A 22469-nucleotide genomic window follows, 5' to 3' on the forward strand; every position below is an offset into this window, starting at 1 on the left:
CTGACTCTTTTGAAAAGACACATTGACATCATTTGCTTGAGGACAAGTCCAAAGTATTCCAAAGTCAAACAGTCAAAGCATTCAGCAGACTGACAATGCTAAATTTTAAGCTTTCGTTATAGTCTTGTAAGTGTCCAATGAGAAACAGGCATATCAATTGATTCTGAGTTTAAATGGTATTTTGAGTTAAATGGTCTTCATTGGGCACAAATTTTAGTAAAGGAATCCTATCCATATTTTGTAAGCTAACAGCAATTCACAGAGTTTTTATTTTGTCATTTTAAAGCCTTACCTTTAACACTTGTAAAGAAAGTGTTTTAGTGCTAATGAGAGAGAATTATTTTAATCACACATTGTAATACTTGTTTGTTTTTTACTATATTTAGCATCTAGTCTGGAGACCATATATAAAACATATTTGTAATTAATGTACAAGATGAAACTACCCCTTCTCTAGTTACTGTTGTGACTATTTTTCGATTAATAAAGTTCTTTAAAAAGCAATATCATTTTCATCATTCACATGATAGTCCAGTGACTCATACAGTTGCTGAATTGCTGGTGGATATTCCTTTTTAAAAATATATTCCAGTTCACATTATAGCTTTTTAAGTAGCTAATCGGGAAAAGATGTAATAATAGCTTTTACCTTGAAATGATATATAAATGATTTATTGAATGGTTTGCAAGAACTGGGCCTAACAGTGTTAATTCTTAAATACATCCTACCTATATTTTGTTATATTTTCCAGTACTTCTAAGGCAAATCTTACTTGGCAGCATTGATTTTAAATATTCAGTAATGTCCACATTCCATGTACAGAAAATAGAGATTCAGGGGTCTTAAGTTACATCTGTATAATATATCAAATTTGTTTTCTACAAGTGGGATAGCTATTTCCCCCCCCCCCACTAGTTTCAAATAACGTTGCTTCCACTATGTAGGACACAGAAATTTATCTGCAGATGCTAGATACAGGAGAAACCCATTATTTGTGGGGCCCCCTTCGGCTAGCGAATCCGTGAATTAACGGGACATTAGGGCAATAGTCATAGTCTTTAGTCATAGAATAGGGCAATGGGAATCGGGGTTAGGTTCCCGGATTCAAAAAAATCATTCATTTCTCCCCTCTGCAATCTCCCCCATATGGTCCCTCAAAGTGTTCTACTGTATCCTGCTGTGCTGCACCCTCATCCACAGGGCCAAACATCGGCCCCAAATTGCGGTTTCTGTCTCCAGTTTGAGCCACAAAGTGGTTCCTGATCTCTCTGGCATGCAAAATGGTGGCCAGAAATGTCCTCCAAGATTATTTCTGTCCACCCCCAGCCCATGGATTTAACTTTTTTTCTCAGTTTGTCTGCATATATTGAGGTTGGGTGCTAATTAGCCACCCACGGATGCGTGAAACTGCGAGCGCTGGCCCTGCAAATAGTGAGGTCCTCCTGTATTTCATGTATTGTATCTCTACAATACATGAAAGCTAGAATGCTGCTGCGATTTGTTTGTTTTTAAGTCAAAAGTTAGACACATGGTTGAATCTCCCAGTTGTATTTCTGGTTCCCTGACTGTCTGTTGTGTAAGACACATACCTCACTTATATTTGTTTTCAGTTAGGCAATATACTCCCCAGTTGCCCCCTCTTGACCACCAGTATAAAGTATTTTCTCTCATCTCTACCAGGCAAAAGTGAGTATATTCATTTCAGCCAAATTCCATGATAATGTTCACTACCATTCTCTTTCCAAGAGTTTTGTGGAGGCAGAGAGAGAGCGATTTATTGTTGCCTAGGGCTGGGGTGCTAGTCTACTTATTAACTGACATTTAATTATTAGATCATAGTCAAATGTTGTTTTTAGAGCATTGGAAATCACTGTGAGATCTCTGAGTGAAAAGGCAATTAAAAATATAAATATAGCTACCTTGCTGAAGTTAACCAGGTTTAGATTTGCCTTAGTAGTTGACCATCTGGGAGCCCCATGTAAGTAGAGTTCCATGTTGGAAGGAAAGGGAGAATATAAATGTAATTAAAAATATAAGTGGTCATCGCATGACGTGCCCAGTTAATCAGGGCTTTTGTTGACTCCATTACAACTAATGTGGGGAAGAGAGGCTCCTCAAGTGATCCTGTGTGATACTTACAGAGCTCTTGGGACAGACTGTGGGGACTTGGAAGAAGCAGTACTTCTAGCAAATAGCCTAGTTCTTATTCTTCGCTATTGTTTTTTGCAGGGGTGGAGCCACCACTGGGCGAACGGGTTTAAAGGACCTGGGCCGCCACCAATCAAGGGCTGCGAGTGCAGCCCCAGACACGCCCCCCCCCATTTTATGTCAGATGTAGGGGCATTAATTTGGTCCCAAACGGGGCCACAAGCATGGCTAGCCGGCCCCCCGCATCTGACATCAGATGGGGGGGCAGGGCCAGGGGGTCGCCACCTCACACAGGCCACTGCCAGCCTCCCTACACATATGGTTCTTTGAAATACTCTAATATTGGACTAGTCTAGTCAAATGGCAGCTCTTGCGTTGCTTGCTAAGAATGTAAACCTCCAGCTAATGAAGCTACAGTGGTGACCAGAGAACAGTGTAGCCTAACTATACTGTTGATGAGTGTGAAGGGAATTTGCCCTGCTGTTCTAAACTGTCTGGAAAAACTGAAAACTAGCATATAGCCAGAGCTGGATGGCATCCAACCAAGAGTCCTCAAAGAACTCAAATATTTAAATTACCAATCTCCTTGATAAAATATGTAACTTCTTCCTGCAATAAGGCTCTGTACCAGAGCACTGGAAAGTAGAAAATGTAACACCGATTTTCAAAAAGGGATCCAGGGGCGATCTGGGAAATTACAGGCCGGTTAACTGAACGTCTGTTCCAGGCAAATTGATGGAAAGCATCCTCAAGGATAAAATTGTAAAGCACATAGAAGAACAGGCCCTGCTAGGAAAGAACCAGCATGGCTTATGCAAAGGTAAATCTTGCCTCACAAACCTTTTGGAGTTCTTTGAGAGTGTGTGGATCAAGGTGATCCAGTTGACATAGTATACCTGGACTTCCAAAACGTTTTGAGAAAGTTCCTCATCAAAGACTCCTGAGGAAACTTAGCAGTCATGGGATAAGGGGACAAGTACATGTGTGGATTGCTAACTGGTTGAGAGACAGGAAACAGAGGGTAGGTATAAATGGAGAGCTTTCACAATGGAGGGAAGTAAGAAGTGGGGTCCCCCAGGGATCTGTACTGGGACCAATATTTTTTAAATTATTCATAAATGAGCTAGAAATCGGGGTAAGCAGCGAGGTGGCCAAATTTGCAGATGACACCAAAGTCTTTCGGGTAGTGAAATCCAAAACAGATTGTGAGGAGCTCCAAAAAGATCTCTCCAAACTGGGGGAATGGGTGACACAGTACACTGGTACTGTGTACAATTCTGGTCACCACATCTAAAGAAGGACATTGTAGAACTGGAAAAGGTGCAGAAGAGGGCAACCAAGATGATCAGGGGCCTAGAGCACCTTTCTTATGAGGCATGGCTAGAACACCGGGGGTTTTTAGTTTAGAAAAAAGACTGCGGGGAGACATGATAGAGGTCTATAAAATCGTGCATGGTGTGGAGAAAATGGATAGAGAGAAATTCTTCTCCCTCTCACATAACACTAGAACCAGGGGTCATCCCATGAAATTGATTGCCAGGAAATCTAGGACCAACAAACGGAAGTACTTTTTCATACAATGCATAATCCACTTGTGGAATTCTCTGCCACGAGATGTGGTGACAGCCAACAACCTGGATGATTTTAAAGGGGTTTGGATAACTTCATGGAGGAGAGGTCTATCATCGGCTACTAGTCGGAAGGCTATAGGCCACCTCCAGCCTCAGAGGCAGGATGCCTCTGAGTACCAGTTGCAGGGGAGTAACAGCAGGAGAAAGGGCATGCCCTCAACTCCTGCCTGTAGGCTTCCAATGGCATCTGTTGAGCCACTGTGTGAAACAGGATGCTGGACTAGATGGGCCTTGGGCCTGATCCAGCATGGCTGTTCTTATTTAGTTACACACCCCATTGCTGATTTAGGTTATTGATACATGGTGAATATATTTTATTGTAAACAGTGATGGCCAATGTTGGAGACAATGAATCTTGTTGTTCTTGAAGAACAATGAAAAATTTGGTTGAGGGGTGATGGAACACATGCACTGATTAGTAGAAGATGCTATGTAACCTTTGAAAATTGAATTTAAGGACTGCTAATTGTCTTGGATACTTCTGGCCTTGTGAGCCTATGCATTTCCTCATCAAATACAGGCCAGTTTTGATTGATTAGACATGCTGCTAAAATCAGGCACTTCATAGGGAACAGCAGCAATTGGACTTCAGACATCTTTGATTCCTTTGCAGTCTTCTAATTAACTGAGGTGTTCCCTTCATTTCTAACCATAGCAACAGATACTGTAATACAAGTTTATAAAATTCATTGTAATATGGTCCTCAGTACTGGCTTTATACAAAGTACCATCTTGATTCTTTTTTCAAGTTCCTCAGGAGTAGGCAGATGTTGACTTACAGAATGGGTCCTGTGAAACACACACTTCCCACTTGGCATTTTGTGACTTCTCTTTGAATAGCCACTGTCTGCTGCCCCTTCCCATTAAACTCATTTCACTCCCCCCTCCCAATTTAAATCATTGTAACAGCATTGCTGCAAATGGTTGCCTAGCAATATGGTTGTGAGGGAGGGGAATCAAAGCAGTTCAGACATTTAGACTTATTTCTACTTCATTTATTTGCGAAAGAACTTATGCTATCTAGTTCAAATTGTCTATTAGACTGGCTGCTTAGGGTCAGTTACATTTCCACCTGCCGCCTGGTACCCTTCTTTCTACATGGAGGAAGTCGCAAATGCCAGAAAGAATCAAGTGTCTGGTAAAGGGAACCTAAATACATACAAACCTTTGATGAAGTTGTGTATCAACAAAGAACAAACAAAACATGTGCAAGTTGTGTTCTTTTAAACAGTTAGCTTTTTATAGAGAAAGAGCAAGTCCATATAGTTAGTGCTGGGTATTTAGTTGTTAACAGAATAGTATCCCATGTTTGTGTTTGGGTGTACTATGATAATCATCACTGCTTCCATGATTTTCTTTGTTAGGATATAGTTGGACTTTTTAATTGAGCAGCTGCTTATTTTGCCCTGGATTACAATGTTCTATAAATAGCATGCCAATTTATTTATTTTTTGCCTGCTCACTCCTTCAATCAGAAAAAAGGGTTAGTGAGTGTACTGGTGGCCCTCATTGTTTGCGGGAATTCCATGCTCACCTATAGGTGTGAATACAGAAACCGCAAACAACGAAACTGTGAGTCAATGGGAATTGGGGTTAGGTTCCTTGAGCTTAAAAGGTCCGAAAAAGCAGAAATAAAGGGACTAAAGTGTAGTACCTTGCTCTCCAGGCCACCCGCTCTCCAGAAAGCCGCCCCCCCCCAGCAACCAGCAAATCCTCCAAATATTTTTTGGAGATTGCGTGGGGAATTTCCCCCCCAAGACCCACAAAATGGCTATATGCTGCAAAATGGTGGCCAGAAATAACACTGCAAGTCATTTCCAGCCACCCAGATAGTGGAGATAGGTGGATCCCAATCACTACAGATAGGCAAATTTTGCCTATTTTAAGACCACGGACAAAGAACCTGATGGGAGGGAGCTGTGGTACAAGACACTTGTCAGTTTCAGGTCCATGTATGCATGTGCTTCTAGACTGGTAATTATTTATTTTAACATTTTATATACCATCTTCCTCTGAGGAGCCAAGAGCGGTGTACATGGTTACATTTAGTCTCAAATCAATCCTCTGAGGTTGGCTAGACTGAGACATGTGATTGGCCCTGAGTCACCCCTGAGTTTTGTGGTCTTTTGAGATTCTTGATAACTTGCAATTGTGACAATTGCAAGTCATGAAGCTGCTACAGTTGCTCCAAATGCATGCAGGTGTCAGCTATTTCTTTTAATTGTGGCATATGTCAAAGTTACCAAATGTTTTCTGGAACCAAAATGTATCTTGTACTTGAAATCATCAAATTAAGAGCATAGAATAATACTCATATTATGCGCATGCACACACACACACAAATATTTCATTGTGTGTGCCTCAAAATGCATAATTCAAAGTTGGAATGTGGTGACTAAATTTAAGGCATTTTGGCACACTTCAGAAATTACAGGGCTCCAGTGTTAATCCATGTCCCATGCTTTGTGGTACAGTTTAGAGTTTTGAAGTGTCCTAGACAATTGGTTATCGACGGCTATGTTGGTATTTCATTGGATGCTCATTAGCTTTGTGCATGGAAAAAGAACTTGGTGAATGGGAAGAATACTATACCAAGCCAAAATCTGTGGACTCTTGATGACAGTTTTGAATAACAGATTGCAGTGAGAGACTTGGCAGATTTGCCAAATTTGCAGATGACATTAAATTATTTAGGATAGTGAAATCCAAAACAGATTGTGAAAAGGTCCAAAAGGATCTCTCCAAACTGGGTGAGTGGTTGACAAAATGGCAGATATGGTTCAATGTAAGCAAGTGCAAAGTGATACATAACCACCTTAGGATTGTTTTAATGAAAGGCAGTATATAAATTCAACAATAAATAAAAATACATATTCTGGCAAAAAAAACCCACCCCACTTCACATATACACTGATGGGGTCTGAGCCGTCAGTGACTGTCCAGGAGAGAGATTTTGGGGTGGTGGTGGACAGCTTGTTGAAAGTGTGAAGCTGTGAAAATGGCTGGGGAAATTTCCCCCCGATCATTAGGAAGGGGGATGAAAATAAAAATGCTAGTATTATAATGCCCTTATACAAATCTGTGGTGCAGCCACATTTAATATTTATTTTACATATTTGTATACCACCTTCTACCAAAGTCTCTAGGCAATAAAAACAAACCAAGACATTTTTAACAATTAAAACATATTAATTAAACATTTTTAACAATTAAAACAATTGAAACATATTAAAAGATCAAATTAAAATAAGCATAAAAATTACCAGATAGCGAAATACCTTGGCTGACAAGATGCATCTTTAGTTGTTTCCTAAAAGCCAACAGGAATGAGCAGCTCTAATCTCAGCAGGAAGTACATCCCACAATTTTAGGGCAACCACAGAGAAGTCTCGCCCTTGGAGTACTGCGTACAGTTCTAGTCACCATATCTTAAGGAGGACATTGTTGAACTAGAAAAGGTGCTGAAGAGGACAACTAAAATGATCAGGGTCCTTGCGCACTTTCTTTATGAGACAAGGCTACAGCATCTGGGGCTTTTTAGTCTGGAAAAGAGACAGCAATGGGGAGACATGATAGAGGTGTATAAAATCATGAATGGAGTAGAGAGAGTGGACAGAGAAAAATGCTAGGGGTGAGTCCGAACCGGTCCGGCGGCCATTCTAAGGAATGGCCGAACTGCCGGACCGGTTCGGCCCTTGCTGGTCCGGGTCCAGGTGGGGGGTATAACTTTAAGGGCGGGAGGGCTTTCTTACCCCTCCCGCCTCTTCACCCCCTCCCGCCTCTTCACCCCCTCCAGTGCCCGTATTTAACTGAATAACGGGGCGCTGGAAACCAGCCGCCGCTGCCCCCCCCCCGAGCAGATTCACATACAAAAGTGCCCATGCCCCTGACGCCGTTGCCCGCCAGCCAGCCAGCCAGCCCTCCCTCCCAGCTGCCCGCCCGCGCGCCCGAGTCCTTACCCAAAGCTGCAGGAGAAAACGAGAGGAGCTCCCAGACAGAGCTCCTCTCGTTAGAAAGGCCTGCTGCAGAATGAAGGCGCTTTGCGCGCGCCGCAAAGGACGCCGGAGGCCCGGTATATCCGCCGGGAAAAGGCCGGGTAGACCAGGCCTCCGATCGCCGGAGGCCTGGTCTACCCGGCCTTTTCCCGGCGGGTAGACCGGGCCTCCGGCGTCCTTTGCGGTGCGCGCATGCGCACGCGCGCAAAGCGCCTTCATTCTGCAGCAGGCCTTTCTAACGAGAGGAGCTCTGTCCGGGAGCTCCTCTCGTTTTCTCCTGCAGCTTTGGGTAAGGACTCGGGCGGGCGGGCGGGCAGCAGGGAGGGAGGGAGGGCTGGCTGGCTGGTGGGCGGGCCGGCAGGCCGGCGGCAGGGGCATGGGCACTTTTGTATGTAAATCTGCTCAGGGGGGGCGGGGGCGGCTGGTTTCCAGCGCCCCGTTATTCAGTTAAATACGGGTGCTGGAGGGGGTGAAGAGGCGGGAGGGGTAAGAAAGCCCTCCCGCCCTAAAAGAAAGGGCCCCCCTTCGGTGCCGGTCCGGACCGTGCACATCTCTAAAAAATGCTTCTCCCTCTCTCGCAACACTAGAACCAGCGGCCATCCCATGAAACTGAAGGTAGGGAAGTTTAGGATTGACAAGAGGAAGTACTTTTTCACACAGCGCATAATTAATTAATCTATGGAATTCTCTGCCATGGGATGTGGTGATAGCCACTAGTGGATGGCTGTGGATGGCTTTAAAAAGGGCTTAGACAAATTCATGGAGGAAAGATCAATGGCTACTAGTCTGGTGGCTATAGGCCACCTCCAGCCTCAGAGGCATGATGCCTCTGAATACCAGTTGCAGGGGAGCAACAGTAGGAGAGAGGGCATGTCCTCACCTCTTTCCTGTGGGCTTCTCGGCATCTGGTGGGCCACTATGTGAAACAGGATCCTGGACTAGATGGGCCTTGGGCCTGATCCATCAGGGCTGATCTTATGTTCTTACTTGGTTATATTACTATAATCTATCTATCTATCTATCTATCTATCTATCTATCTATCTATCTATCTATCATACGCTAAGGTCATGCGTGGCATGCCTCACCCACACAGTGCTTTACCAATCAGAGGTAACAGAGCAGAAGCACTGTGGTGATTCCATATGTAGACAGGGAAGAGGAGCGGGAAGGGGGCGAGTGAGTGAGCAAGCAGCAGGGAGGGAGCGAGTGAGCGAGCGGGCAGGGGGCGAACGAGCGAGTGAGTGAGCGAGTGGCGAACAGGGGGTAGTGGGGAGGGAGCGAGTGAGAATGGGTGGCTGACTCTGAGCAATAAAGCAGGGGCTGTTGTAGCGGGCAAGGAGAGCATCAAAATTCTAGCGTACAGATGCTCTGTGCAGGTTCAGCTAGTAAATCATATTCTCTTAGATATTGACCAAACTATCAACACGAAATTAAATTTTCATGTGGGATTTTTAATTACATACATAGACAATAGTCAAAATTCCTTCTCCTAACCCAAGGATAGTATTTGGTAAACTGCAATTGCATATATGACAAATGCATCTCGCTCTAAGCGAAGATTTTTCCTCTGTAGCTAGCCTTGCAAAACTGCTTGCACGTGCAGATATATCTCGTCCATTCTTTAGAAAATCCAAAATACATTTGAGTTTAATTACAGCCTTCTTCATTTGACCATCTTAGTATGTTAAGATGGTATGTTTTTCATTTATGTTCTTCATTTGACCATCTTCCTAGAGAAAGCAGGGGGGTGGGGTGGGCTGAGAGAAGGGAATGCATGATTCTACAACCTCTCCTGTATTCTCCGATGTTCAAGGGATGTTTCAGAGATTGCTGTCTTTGCATAGGTTTAAGATGTCAGTAACCTACACATTTTAGACTAATCTAGAGACAATCGTTTAATCATGGGCAGATAGTGCAGATATTTATTGCATATCTATCCAGACTATATCATCTCAGTGTTTTTCTCCAGTAAATCACTGTTTTCTAGCAATCATGCTAATGTCAGCCCTAGTGGTAGAGGGATCCTCCACCCCACTCCCAGTGAGCACAGTCACACACACCATTCTGTGAGTAGGTACCTACCTATTGATTGGTGCCCTAGGGCAGTGTTCTCAACCTTTTTGGAGTCAAGGACCGCTAAATTCCTCGTGCAGAGTTTCAAGGACCGCTACATTCTTCTTGCGCAGTTTCCCAGACCAGCAGTTAGTAAAGGGGTTTCAAGTTTAAGTCTATCTGTCTATCTATCAGACTTCTATACTGCCCAAAACTTGTATCTCTGGGCAGTTTACAATTAAAATAATATAAGCATTAAAATCATTAAATTTGGAATCTTTTGCAAACATTAAGGGTTCTCAGCCTTGGGTCCCCAGATGTTGGTGGACTTAAACTCCCATAACCCCCAACCACAATGGCATTTGGCCATTATGGCTGGGGATTATGGGAGTTGAAGTCCACCAACATCTGAGGACCCAAGTTTGAGAACCCCTGAATCTAAAAGCCTGGGTGAACAAACATGTCTCCAGTATGTCTTCAGTATGTGCGGGGTGGGGGTGTTTGTGATTACTCAATGGAGAGGGGATGTTGGGCCATTAGAAAAATTCAAAAACTACGAAACCAACATACAAGCAAGCTTTTGAATTCCCCAAAACACTTCATCAGGCTGGATGTCAAGCAAAGCAAAAAGGAGGTGAGTAGAGGAGAGCTGGGCAAGTTGCCAGTAGAGCCCGAAGTCTACAGTTTAACTCTCTCTTGATGGAGGTGGAGTTTTAGCTGGAGTTGTGTAGTTGCAGGGCTGGATCCAGACCACGTTAGTCAGGACCACCCACTGAAATTAATTTAGTCATCTCTCATTTGTGTCAATGCTGCTTGGTCATGATCACCTGGCTTGATCTGGATCCTGCTCTTAATTGTGCACTTTGTGAGGCGGACCTAATGAAACCCGTGCAGCTCCTCCAAAACTCCTTAAAAACAGTTACGTGGTAGGCGCTGGGAATGTTTTTTGTTTTTTTTTTAATGGTGAAATAAAACATGAAGAAGAGCGGTGGGGACCTGTTGTTAAAGGGAAGGGGGCAATTCTGAGATGGCGGGGGGCGCGCGGGGCGTTGTAGTGGTGGATGGCTCGTCTTCCTTGCTGGAGAGACGAGGCACTGTTCAGGGTGGGCGAGGCAATGGTGCACCAGGTCGCCTGGGTCCAAGAGCTGCTGCCACTGTGCTTGCGCACCAGAGTGTAGCAGGTGTTCCATTTTCTCTCACAGCACACGCTTCTGTACCTCTTCCCAACTCCCCTGCATGCGCCAATCACACCAGCCTGCCTTTGGGGCCACGCAGCTCACGCTGTTCCACATGCTGCCTGTGCGTCGCTGCGAGGCAAGCCAAGGCAGCCCTCTTCCCTCCCTCCACTGCTTAGCCCTCACCGCGGCGTGATCTTGGCCAGAGGTTGTCCCCCACCCCCGCCTGGCAAGGTCATAAATCGGACTGCTGTCTTCCACCGGCAGTGCAGACCAGGGTTATAGGGGGCCGAGGGACCACAACGCCCCACCAATGCAAGAGGGAAATGGCGTTCCCTCTCAAGGTGCCTTGGCTGCAACAGGCAGCTGGTTTTAAATTGGTTGGGATCTGACACGAACTGCGCTGGGCATCAAATCCCCAGGATCACTTCATTCCAGTGCCATTCATCCAATGACCCTTTTGCATGAATGCACAAAATGGTCTCTTGCCTCTCCCCCACACCACGCCGCCTCCCTCTGCCTCTTAGCCCTCCTTGGTATGTGTGCTTGCTCCCCCTCCCCAAGGAAGGTCCACTTGCACTCCCTTTCTGTAAAGCCAGAGCCAAGGTGGCACTCCTCCCTCTCTCCAACCCTTAGCCCTCACCACGGCATGATCCCAGCCAGAGGTTCCACCCCCTGGCAAGGTCACAAAGGGGACCACCATCTTCCACGGGTGGTGCAGACCAGGTGGTTACAGGGGGCTGAGGGACCACAACACCCCACTGATGCAAGAGGGAAACAGGGTTTCCTCTCAAGGCGCCTCGGCCGCAACAGACAGCTGGGTTTCAATCAATCAACCTTTAGCTGCAAATAATGAGCATGCAAGAACCAGCAGCCCTTCAAGTGGTGCCCACTGCCATACCTTTTCCTTGATGCCCCCACACCACATACAGTTTGAAGTTGTAAAGATAGCTGTAGGAAGATCTCAGCAGCACGTGGAGGCAAGGCGGAAGCAGGGTCCCATGCCTCCATGATACTCCTCCTCTCCCTCTTCCGTGCCATGTGCAAAATTGAGGAAGTGAGTGCCTTGATTGCAGTTGTTTGGGGGGTGGGGTTGACACCCAGTCAGGGACTGGCACTCAACCCTTCGGGGACCGGCAGCGGTCCAGGGACCGGTGGTTGAGAAACTGTGCCCTAGGGCAAGATTGCCAGCTGTTTCAGTAGGTTCCTCCTGGTTTTATCTGCACCAGTTGAATTTCTTAACAATTTTCTTCACTGCCACCACCACCACAGTGGGCCACTGTGCGAAACAGGATGCTGGACTAGATGGGCCTTGGGCCTGATCCAGCAGGGCTGTTCTTATGTTCTTACAGTGCCTACAATATGTATGTGTGTTTGTGTGTGCACTGAAAAAACATAACAAAACCAGGTTTCCCACACCAGTAAGGGTAGTCTTGCTCCTTTCTATGAGTGAGAATAAGGACTGTTGCATCTTGTGGTTAGTGGTACAGCAGAGCAATGTGATACTTGCTTGGTGAATGAGCATTTGTAAGGCCATTATGAGGTGTGTGGATGTGCGCCTGCCTCTTTTTGTGTGGGTGTGTGCGCACCTCCCTTTTTGCATTTACAAACTAAATTCAAAGTAGTGCATAGGAGGGGGTCCGAGGGGGTCACAGCAGGGTTTTTTGTCTGATCTACCATGTTCTTTCAAGATGGTGGCCACTTAAATGATAGATAATGCTGCTTTGTAACTTATGTGCTGTCAGTTGGATACAAACCAGATATGCAAAATGTTGGAGATCCTAGGTGTAAGAGTCACCAAGTTAAAATATATGGGAAGTAAGTTCTATTAGTTCTACTTAGAATAACTTGTTTTAAAAGTTTGGCCTTAAATTAGTACTTTCTGTATAGACTGAGATGGTAAACATTTTATTGTATATTATTACATACTCCTTATTAACAAATTAATATGTTAAACTTTAACTTAAAAAATAAAACCCTCTATTTTAAGTATGGAAGGACCCTAAATCCTACTAGTAAGTATTCTTACTAGTACCTGTGTGTGTGCTGGTTGGTAGGAAGATGTGTGCCTTTTACATTGAGTAAAAATCTTCTGAGGAGTCTTAATGCCCCAAGTAAGCTGTGTGCTGTCTTCTGTAGTGAGCTTTTATAGCGAGGTTACACTTTCTCCATATATTACTGTAAGTACCTAGGAGTATAACTACTACACAGTCAAAAACTATGTTTAATCTTACTCTTGCTAAAGATGTAGAGGTTTCATTTATATGTTTTAAAATAATCAGCAGAATGCCCTATTAAATCTTTAAGCTGTAAGGGTTAACCCAGTCTCGTGTAGTTAAAACTGAAATGTTGTCTTCCAGTTCATGTGCAAGGGCAGAGTACAGTTTCCATGGAAACTCAGAATAATGTGCTTTATGTCTTCCCCTTGCATTCTGATAGTAACATCTCCCTGCATGCAAAATGCTCCGAGTCATATTCCTCTGTAATGACGATTGCCTGGAAGGAAACAAATTTGATATTTTTAGATCCAAAAGAAAAAACTTTTAATTTGGGGTGTAATTAAGAAGCATAATTATGTAGGGCACACAGTTCAATGGCTCTCTATTCAAGTTTGATCATGAGCTATTGTTTTGAACAACACACTTTCAAGAATATCTATTTTTAAAAAATCTAATCAGTTTAAAATCACTGAAAACCACAGGTTAAAAACATGCCCCCCTCCCTGTTATGATGGAAATGCAGCTTCACTCGCAGGAGGTTATCTGGATTTTCCCCAAAACAGAAGAAAATTGTGGATAAACAAAATAATTCAGAAATTGGAGTAGCCCTGTGAGAGGATGAAAATCACAATAAAAAAAGATTTCAGTAAAGGAAAATCTGCTAAATGGGTGTGTGTCGCGTTACGCAGCTGTGTGTCAGCCTCGCCCATCTTGTTTGTGAGGGAAACTACAGGTTGGCTTTCCCTTATGCTCTCAGGGTCCTAGAGAAATTCAGTTTCCTTTTACCTGAATTGTAAAATGGTCACATTTGAATTGAGGAATGCTGGTTTTTTTAAAATGTTTGAGTGTATATAGAATATACTGTAGTGAAAGCAAAAAGGATACAGATGAGAGAGAACTTTACTAGGCAAAGATTAATATTATGGAAATATTCTTGACCCTTGAATATTATGGAAATAGAATCTCTTAAGAGTATGTGCCTCTAAATTCCCTTTAAAAGGATTATAGAATAGTGGCTGCAAATGTTTGTGCGTGGGAATGAATTGATATGTGTGAAGAATTTTCACCTTTTCATCTGGCAGTGGCTACCAGAAGATGATGTCACCTTGCAGCCGATTGGCTGTTTCAGCACCTAGTGCAGGGAAGAGAGAGAAGGATGCCGGCACAAATCTCTGTGGTGGATCTATGGTGTTTTCTGTCAGTTTTATATGGAATCTTTTGATTAGTATTGAGATTGTCCATCCGTGTGGCCATGTGAGCAGATGGGAACATCTTAGTGTGAGGGACATTGAGAGCTGTCAGAGGAATGAGGCGGCTGATCTGCAAGCGGATCTGTGATTGTAAGTGTTAAAATCAGGGTGGAAGAAATGAAGCAGGGAGTGTTAGTAGACACATTGTGGGAGGATGTGTAGCAGAAAAGGCATGCAGGAGTAGTAGAAAAGCAGTGGTTTTTTTCCTCCTTTTTCATGCTGGAATAAATTGAGAAATGTAAAGGTTTAATTTGTACAACAAATTATAAGTGGATAGGAAATATTTACCTCATAACAGTTGTTTTTTCCTCTTGCTGGCTTGCCAAATGCTAACCTTTTAAAACATATATTTCAGTTCAGTGTCATTTGCAAAGCCACTGTATGAAATTAAAATCCACATTTTAAATGAAATGTTCCTTTGATCTCTTATTTTTCATTGGCTGTCTTCAAGGCTGTGGACAAAGGATGTAATAATTAGTATTGATTTTGTTTCATTTTTGGGGTGGTGACTGCAAAGCACCTTTTTTAAATGGAGTTCTAACACAAGCTATTGTTTAAAATATTCTTTACAGATAAAAGCTTTGATGATGAAGAGTCAGTGGATGGAAATAGGCCATCTTCAGCTGCCTCAGCCTTCAAGGTTCCTGCACCTAAAAAACCTGGAAATCCCTCAAATACTTCAAGAAAGCCAGGTTCTTCTGGTGGGCCAAAGGTTGGAGGTAAAATTCAGCTATTCAAACTTGGCTATGCTTTTGTGGCTTTTGTGCTGATCATGACTCAAAATTGTATCCAAGAACTTAGAAGGGTAATGTTTAATTCATAACTGCAGTGTTTTTGCAGATCAAGGAAGCATGAGGCACCTTGACACACTGTCTGCTTATATGAGTTGACATATATGTGTAGGTATATACTGTCTCCAACCTCCTATAGTTAGTCAAGGTGGTTGAAAGGTGGCGTCTCTGCTCCAGGCAGTCTTGGAAGAAACAGATTTTCTGGGACAATTTCAAACTGGCTTTCGGGTGGGCTATTGGGTTGAGACGGTCTTGGTCGGCCTGTTGGATGAACTCTAATTAGGAATCGATGGGGAGTGTGACTCTGATCCTTTTGGATCTCTTGACAGCTTTCAGTACCATCGGCCATGGTATCCTCCTGGAGTGCCTGAAGGGGTTGGGACTGGAATCACTGGTTTACAGTGGTTATGCTCCTACCTCTCAGGTAGGTTCCAGATGGTGTCGCTTGGAGATTGTTGCTCTTCAGAATGAGAGTTATTTTATGGGGTCCTGCAGAGCTCCATGCTATCTCCAATGCTTTTTAACATCTCTGTAAAACTGCTGGGAGAGATCATCAGGGAGTTTGGTGCAGGGTGTTATCAATATGCTAATGACACCCAAATTTATTTCTCCATGTCAACTTCATCAAGAAACGGTCTAACTTCCCTAAATGGGAGCCAGCGTGGTGTAGTGGTTAGAGTGCTGGACTAGGACCAGGGAGACCCGAGTTCAAATCCCCATTCAGCCAAGATACTAGCTGGGTGACTCAGGGCCAGTCACTTCTCTCTCAGCTTAACCTACTTCACAGGATTGTTGTGAGGAGAAACTTCAGTATGTAGTACACCACTCTGGGCTCCTTAGAGGAAGAGCGGGATATAAATGTAAAAATAAATAAATAAATAAATAAATAAATAGTCTGCCTGAAGGAGGTAAAGGGCTGGGTGAGGGAGAACAAACAGAGGCTGAATGTAAGCAAGATGGAAGTACCCATTGTGGGAGGTCATAACTTAGGAAGTAGCTTGCTCTGGATGGGGTTACACTCTCCAGAAAGAGCAGGTACATAGTCTGGGAGTACTGGACCCAAAACTCTCCCTGGTTTCTCAGGCAGAGGCAGTGGCCAGGAGGGCTTTCTATCAGCTTTGGCTGATACGCCAGCTACGTCAATTTCTGGAGATAAATGACCTTGAAACAGTGGTGCATATGCTGGTAACATCCAGACTTGACTACTGCAATGTGCTCTAGGTTGGGCTGCCGTTTTTCGTAGTGTGGGAACTGCAGTTGATACAAATTGCAGTAGCCAGGTTTGTCTCTGGGGTTGCCCGTAGAGATCATATTACATCCATTTTAAAAGAACAACACTGGCTGCCAATAAGTTCCCAGGCAAAAATACAAAGCACTGGTTATTATCTATAAAACCCAGAATGGCTTGTGTCCAAGATTTTTTTAGAGAACTCCTTCCTGTTGACAAATCCCATTGCCTGTTAAGATCATCTGGAGAAGTCCGGTTGTGCTTGCCACCAGCTCAGTTGGTGGCAACTGGAAACCGGGCCTTTTCTAGGGTTGCCCTTGGACTTTGGAACACACTTCCTAACAAAATTAGAGCCTCCCCTTCTCTGGATGTTTTTAAGAAGGACCTTAAAACATACCTGTTTAGTCAGACCTTTAGTTTATAGTTTTAAAGTTTTAGAGTTTTTATCTATAGTTTAAACTATTTAAATTGTATTAATGTTTTAATTGTTGTGTTTTTAGATTGTGAACCACCCAGGGACTTGCATTTGGGGCAGCACACAAATGTGTTTAATTAATTAATTAATTAATTAATTAATTAATTAATTATACTAGTTAATACTGCATACAGATGGCTATACTTGGCCCAAAGGAACTTGATTAATGAAATAATTGTAAGGTCATGTTAGTTAACTAGTTAATGCAGAATGAGTTGGAGATTTTAAAAATAAGATGCATATGAGGCCCCAATAGCTGAAAGTGCACACAATGTTCACTTGCATTGTATAATGCTGGATCTAATATTTTTCTACATTGTTTGATCTTAAAGCTTCCATGTTGTCATAGAATAACTGGAAAAAACAAATATAATATAACATAATCATCTTATAAGCAAAATGTATGAATACCCCATAGAGATAGCAATGACATCAATACCAGTCCAAATCTGGCACATTGGTTTCAGAACTGAAGCTGTTTTATGTTTGCTGTGTAATGAATTATGAGTGGAAGACATTAATTGTTTTCATCTAAAGTTGATAGAAATGGAAAGATTTGTCAAAAGGATACCCCTGCTAACTGGGCAAAGAGGCACCTTTTACCGTGGTGATTCTCTTTATTTAGCAGGGGGAGAGTAACTGGCCCTATCCACCCCCAGCACAGTACCTCCAGTGACTGTTGCTGGTGTCTGTCTAAGGTTTCTTTTTAGAATGTGAGCCCTTTGGGGACAGGGTTCCATCTTATTTGTTTGTTATTTCTCTGTGTAAACCGCCATTTTTGGAAGGGCTGTATAGAAATCAAATAATAATTATTATTTCTTCTTTACACAGTCAGACAGGTGTTATTGACTGGTTTGTTTTATCCAGACATCGAGTCCTTCCCAAGGACCTGGGATGCCAGAATTTTATTGTCAGTTATTATAGATATCGTCGCAGAATATAGGCTGTTCCCAGTAAAGCTGCTTTTTGTAATTGGCTGAAGGTGATTTCTGTGGCCCCTATGGTGTTGAGGTGCTCTTCAAGGTCTTTTGGAACTGCACCCAGGGCGCCAATTACCACTGGGATTATTTTGGTCTTTTTTTGCCACAGCCTTTCCATTTCAATTTGTAGATCTTTGTATTTGGTGATTTTTTCTATTTCTTTTTCTTCTATTCTGCTATTATTATTATTATTATTATTAAAAGGAACAAAGCTTTCTGTCACTAAGATTTCTTTAAGTAGCATCTCAATATAAGATGCAGAGTGGAGACTAAGTACCACAGGTGACACACTGAATGTATGTCTAGGATCCACTACTGTATCTGAAAGAGTTGCCTTTTTATTTGGTTGTAAACTGTACAGAGATGTAAGTTTTGGGCAGTATAAAGACATGTAAAATAAAATAAAATAAAATAAAATAAAATAAAATAAAATAAATAGAAAATTCTATTCTCCACTTAGTGTGTTGTGGCTTTAAAAAGTTGTAAGGTTGCATCATAAATGCTGGAAGATTTGTTACTCATGATGCTTTCAGTAAGAAGTGGGCACACCTTAAGATTATATTTGCGGGGATCCAGGAAGTGTAAACAGTCATACATAATAATTGTAAAATTTGTCTTCTCTTGTGTAATACTGTATATTAACACTGGAAAGCATAATATAACCATGTTTGTATAAAGTTGCAAAAGGTGTGCACTGCAAGGATGTGTTAAAGGTAAAAGATAAAGTGTGACGTGGAGTCGGTGTTGACTCCTGGCGACCACAGAGCCCTGTGGAGGGCTTTTGCCAGCTCCCACACAAAATGAGATGATGCCTTTCAGCATCTTCCTATATCGCAGCTGCCTGATATAGGTCTTTCCCATAGTCTGGGAAAGAGACTATTTCCCATAGTCTGGGAAACATACCAGAGGGGATTCGAACCAGAAACGTCATGTTTGCCAGGCAAGTAATTTCCCCACTGAACCATTAGGTGGCCTAAATTTGGCTGTACTCACAGAGAACAAAAAGGTCTGGTATTGAATATGGATTCTTAGGTTAATATGCTTTTTGTGTTTGGATGTAAAGTAAACTCTTTGCTCTAGGCTTATTCAAATAGTGATTTAGTTGCTGCTATTCCCTATGCGATTATGTACAGAATTATGTATGAAAATCTAGTACATCTGAAACCCCAATCTTCTTTAAAAAAAACCAAACCAAACCTAGATTAATGCCAAAAAGCAAATCCTTAGACCCTTAGAGTTATTTCCATAGATCATCCTACTTGTGATGTGTGAATAGGAGTCATACTTCATATATTAAGTCAAACTCAGCTTTTCCTTACATGGTGGGTACCTCTGCAGAACAATAGTAAGCTGAGACATTCCTACTTCTTTCTACTATTCACTGCTATCTAGTTCGTACTGTCTTTTTTTTCATGCCTGTCTACATGTGTAATTTGTTGAGACAACTTGGAGGGTCATTGTGGTACAGTGGCTAGTGTGTTGACCCCCCGAGAGATGTGGCTTCACATTCCCACTCTGCTGCAAAGCCTACTGGGTAATTTGGGGTCGATATTTCAGCACAACAAAGCTTATTGGGTGCTTATAAGGATAAAGGGAAAGGGGAGCCATATATGTCACCCTGAGCGCCTACGAAGAAGGGTGGAATAAAAAAACATATAAGTGGTAGTTAAACAAATTTGTAACAACGGGAGTCTTCCTATAGCACAAATGAAGTTATTTCATGAAAATTTAGTTCTAGAGTCTTTCTAGTGGTAGCTCAAAGTTGTGGTGATAATTAAAATGCAGATCAGACCTTAGTGCCTGTTTTAAAGTTTTGCAGTATTTTGTCATTGAGGAACCAGCTGTTTGGTGCATTATATGTATATACTCCTTACTTCAGTTTGAAAGTGAGTACTGAACGAATTTCAGTTTTTCATAAGAAAAAGTGATGTTTCTCATCTAGATTATTTCCCATCACCTGTAAAGTACTTGGTTACAAGGAATTCTAGAGATACCACACTAATGGTGAAACTGCTTGTAATAACTAATTTCTAATCATTTTAACTTCAGATATTATTATTATTATTATTATTATTATTATTATTATCTCAAATCTAAAAAAAATTCTCATATTATTGTAGATTCATATGTACAGCCCACAATGGAAAATAATTATATTTAAAAGCATGTATAGGGCTCCCCATCCACCCCAAAAGGTGGTTCACTAGATCTATTGAGAGAGCTCATCACTAGTTGGTTTTGACTGCTACTGTATTAATTTGACATGAAAATATCATCTGTGTAATATGTGGTAACCATTTCATTCAACTAATTGCATAACTGTGAACAGGGGAACCAGTTCAGAGACTTGGGTTCTGAAGTCATATTGACTTAGTGACAGCATTCAAGCAGTAGTCCTAACTCCATGTGGAAAATCACAGTTGAAAGCAGGGGTTTTTAAAGCTATCTGTGATACCACATGATGTCTGCTGTTCAAAGAAAAAAGGTCAAAAATCACACTGAGCTAGCATGAGCCATTGGACACTCCTGTCAGCTCATTCACTCTTAAGAATTCTTCAGAGAGCCTGCAGACTTCATAAAAATAACTGGTTTGGCCACATGGGGCCCTTGTTACCCACTTTTCCACTACTTAAAAATACTACTTAAAATACTTGAAATGTTTTGCATAGGCAGTGTGCAGAGATGCAATATAAATTATTATGAAACAATATCAATCTGGAAAGTTTTATAAGGTACAATGGAAACTGTTGTTAATATACCATCAATGTACGTGATAGTTTATAGAGTAACATATGACCACTAGAAGAACCCAAGTTACAGGTAAGCAACCTGTCGTTCTCTGAGGAGCTTATAAAGTTTGCCTATGGTATAAAGTTTGCCTATGGTAGGGCTACACTACTTCAGTCTTCCTGCAGATGTTGGACTAGAACACCAATAATCCCTTACTGTTTGCCACTGCGGCTGGGGATGATGGGAGTTGTAGTCCTATAACAACTGGAGGGCCCAGGTTATACAGCCCTGGCCTATGGGAAAGAAAATGGAGTGGGGGAGGGACAAACAAGGATTGTCAGGTGAGTATAGTTTTGTTCCAATACATGTAACTGCTTTGCTAAGAAAACTAAGGGGTTAACCCAAAGGCTTCACAAGGGGTAGGTTTGGGGATGTGTTTGTAAGAAGAGAGGTATGGAATAAAATGAAGGATAAATTATATTAATTTATTTAACATATTTGTATACCGCCCACCACCAAAGTCTAGTGGGAGTTTATTATGGGAGTTGCTGTCCTATACAAGTTAATATTCAAGACTTCAAAGTATGTTTTTAAAATCACATTAGTAATTCACATATTGTTTATCTTAAAAAAGGTCACAAAATGCAAGAGAGCAATAGTGAGTCTCGTCTCATGTATTTGTATCAAATTTAAATATTTATGAGATCAATCATAAGCAAAAGTGTACTACAGTGTATACTCATTCAAGTGGTTACAATTTTTATTTACTGACTCTCTGGAGAATGCAATGTGCTATTTCACCTAAACTCTCAGAAACATTTCTTTAATTTGTTAAATGAGTTAGGAACATAGGAGCATAGGAAGCTGCCATATACTGAGTCAGACCCTTGGTCTATCTAGCTTAGTATTGTCTTCACAGACTGGCAGCAGCTTCTCCAAGGTTGCAGGCAGGAATCTCTCTCAGCCCTGTCTTGGAGATGCCGCCAGGGAGGGAACTTGGAACCTTCTGCTCTTCTCAGAGCGGCTCCGTCCCCTGAGGGGAATATCTTACAGTGCTCACACATCAAGTCTCCCATTCATATGCAGCCAGGGCGGGCCCTGCTTAGCTAAGGGGACAAGTCATGCTTGCTACCACAAGACCAGCTTAGGTGACTTTTAATGTATGGAAATAAAGCATTTGGTTTCTTAAGCTTAGCTGGTCTTAATACTTTTCATATTTTAAGTACATGATTACACACTGTGTGTGTGTGTTATGTGTTTTGACAATGGAAGTGGAATATCGATACACTAGCCCAGTGTCTACACATACCAGAATTCAGTCTTGAAGTGATCACATGAAGTACAATCATTTCAGAAAAGCTTGGTGACTTTGCATAAATGTTCCTTATTACTTTGGTGTTCTATCTTGCTAATGTATGTGTGGCCAGTGTTTTCCAACTTTGTACCTATGGGAAACACCTATATTGGGCAGCAGCAATATAGGAAAGATGCTGAAAGGCATCATCTCATACTGTGTGGGAGATGGCAATGGCAATCCCCTCCTCTATTCTACCAAAGACAACCACAGGACTGTGGTCGCCAGCAGTCGACACCGATTTGATGGCACACTTTTCTTTTACCTTCATGAAAACCTTTTTTCAAAAATACTTATTTGCCAAAGGACTCCTGAATATTCAGTCACTGCACACAATGAAAGGTTCTGAGGCATTTTCTAGGATTTACACTTGCATGAAATGAATGTATGTTGTAGAACATACCCAATGGTCATTTGTGGCCTCACATCTCTCAGGGAA

At 42.3% G+C, this 22469-nt stretch overlaps 1 protein-coding gene across 42 annotated transcripts in view; it reads left to right on the top strand.

The window, feature by feature from the left end:
• Positions 1-22469, top strand: part of CLASP2 (cytoplasmic linker associated protein 2) — a 193847-nt gene that overhangs the window by 73510 nt on the left and 97868 nt on the right. For 34 of the 42 annotated variants that reach the window (XM_053263355.1, XM_053263378.1, XM_053263356.1 and 31 more), the window contains one exon: positions 15045-15191. In XM_053263355.1, coding sequence (XP_053119330.1) covers positions 15045-15191 — 147 coding nt within the window. Of the gene's footprint in view, positions 1-14358; positions 14563-15044; positions 15192-22469 lie in introns of those variants that run through there. The other 8 variants (XM_053263394.1, XM_053263391.1, XM_053263393.1 and 5 more) reach the window with 2 other exon arrangements.

This window comes from Hemicordylus capensis, chromosome 6, assembly GCF_027244095.1.
Source record: "Hemicordylus capensis ecotype Gifberg chromosome 6, rHemCap1.1.pri, whole genome shotgun sequence".
NCBI lineage: Eukaryota > Metazoa > Chordata > Lepidosauria > Squamata > Cordylidae > Hemicordylus > Hemicordylus capensis.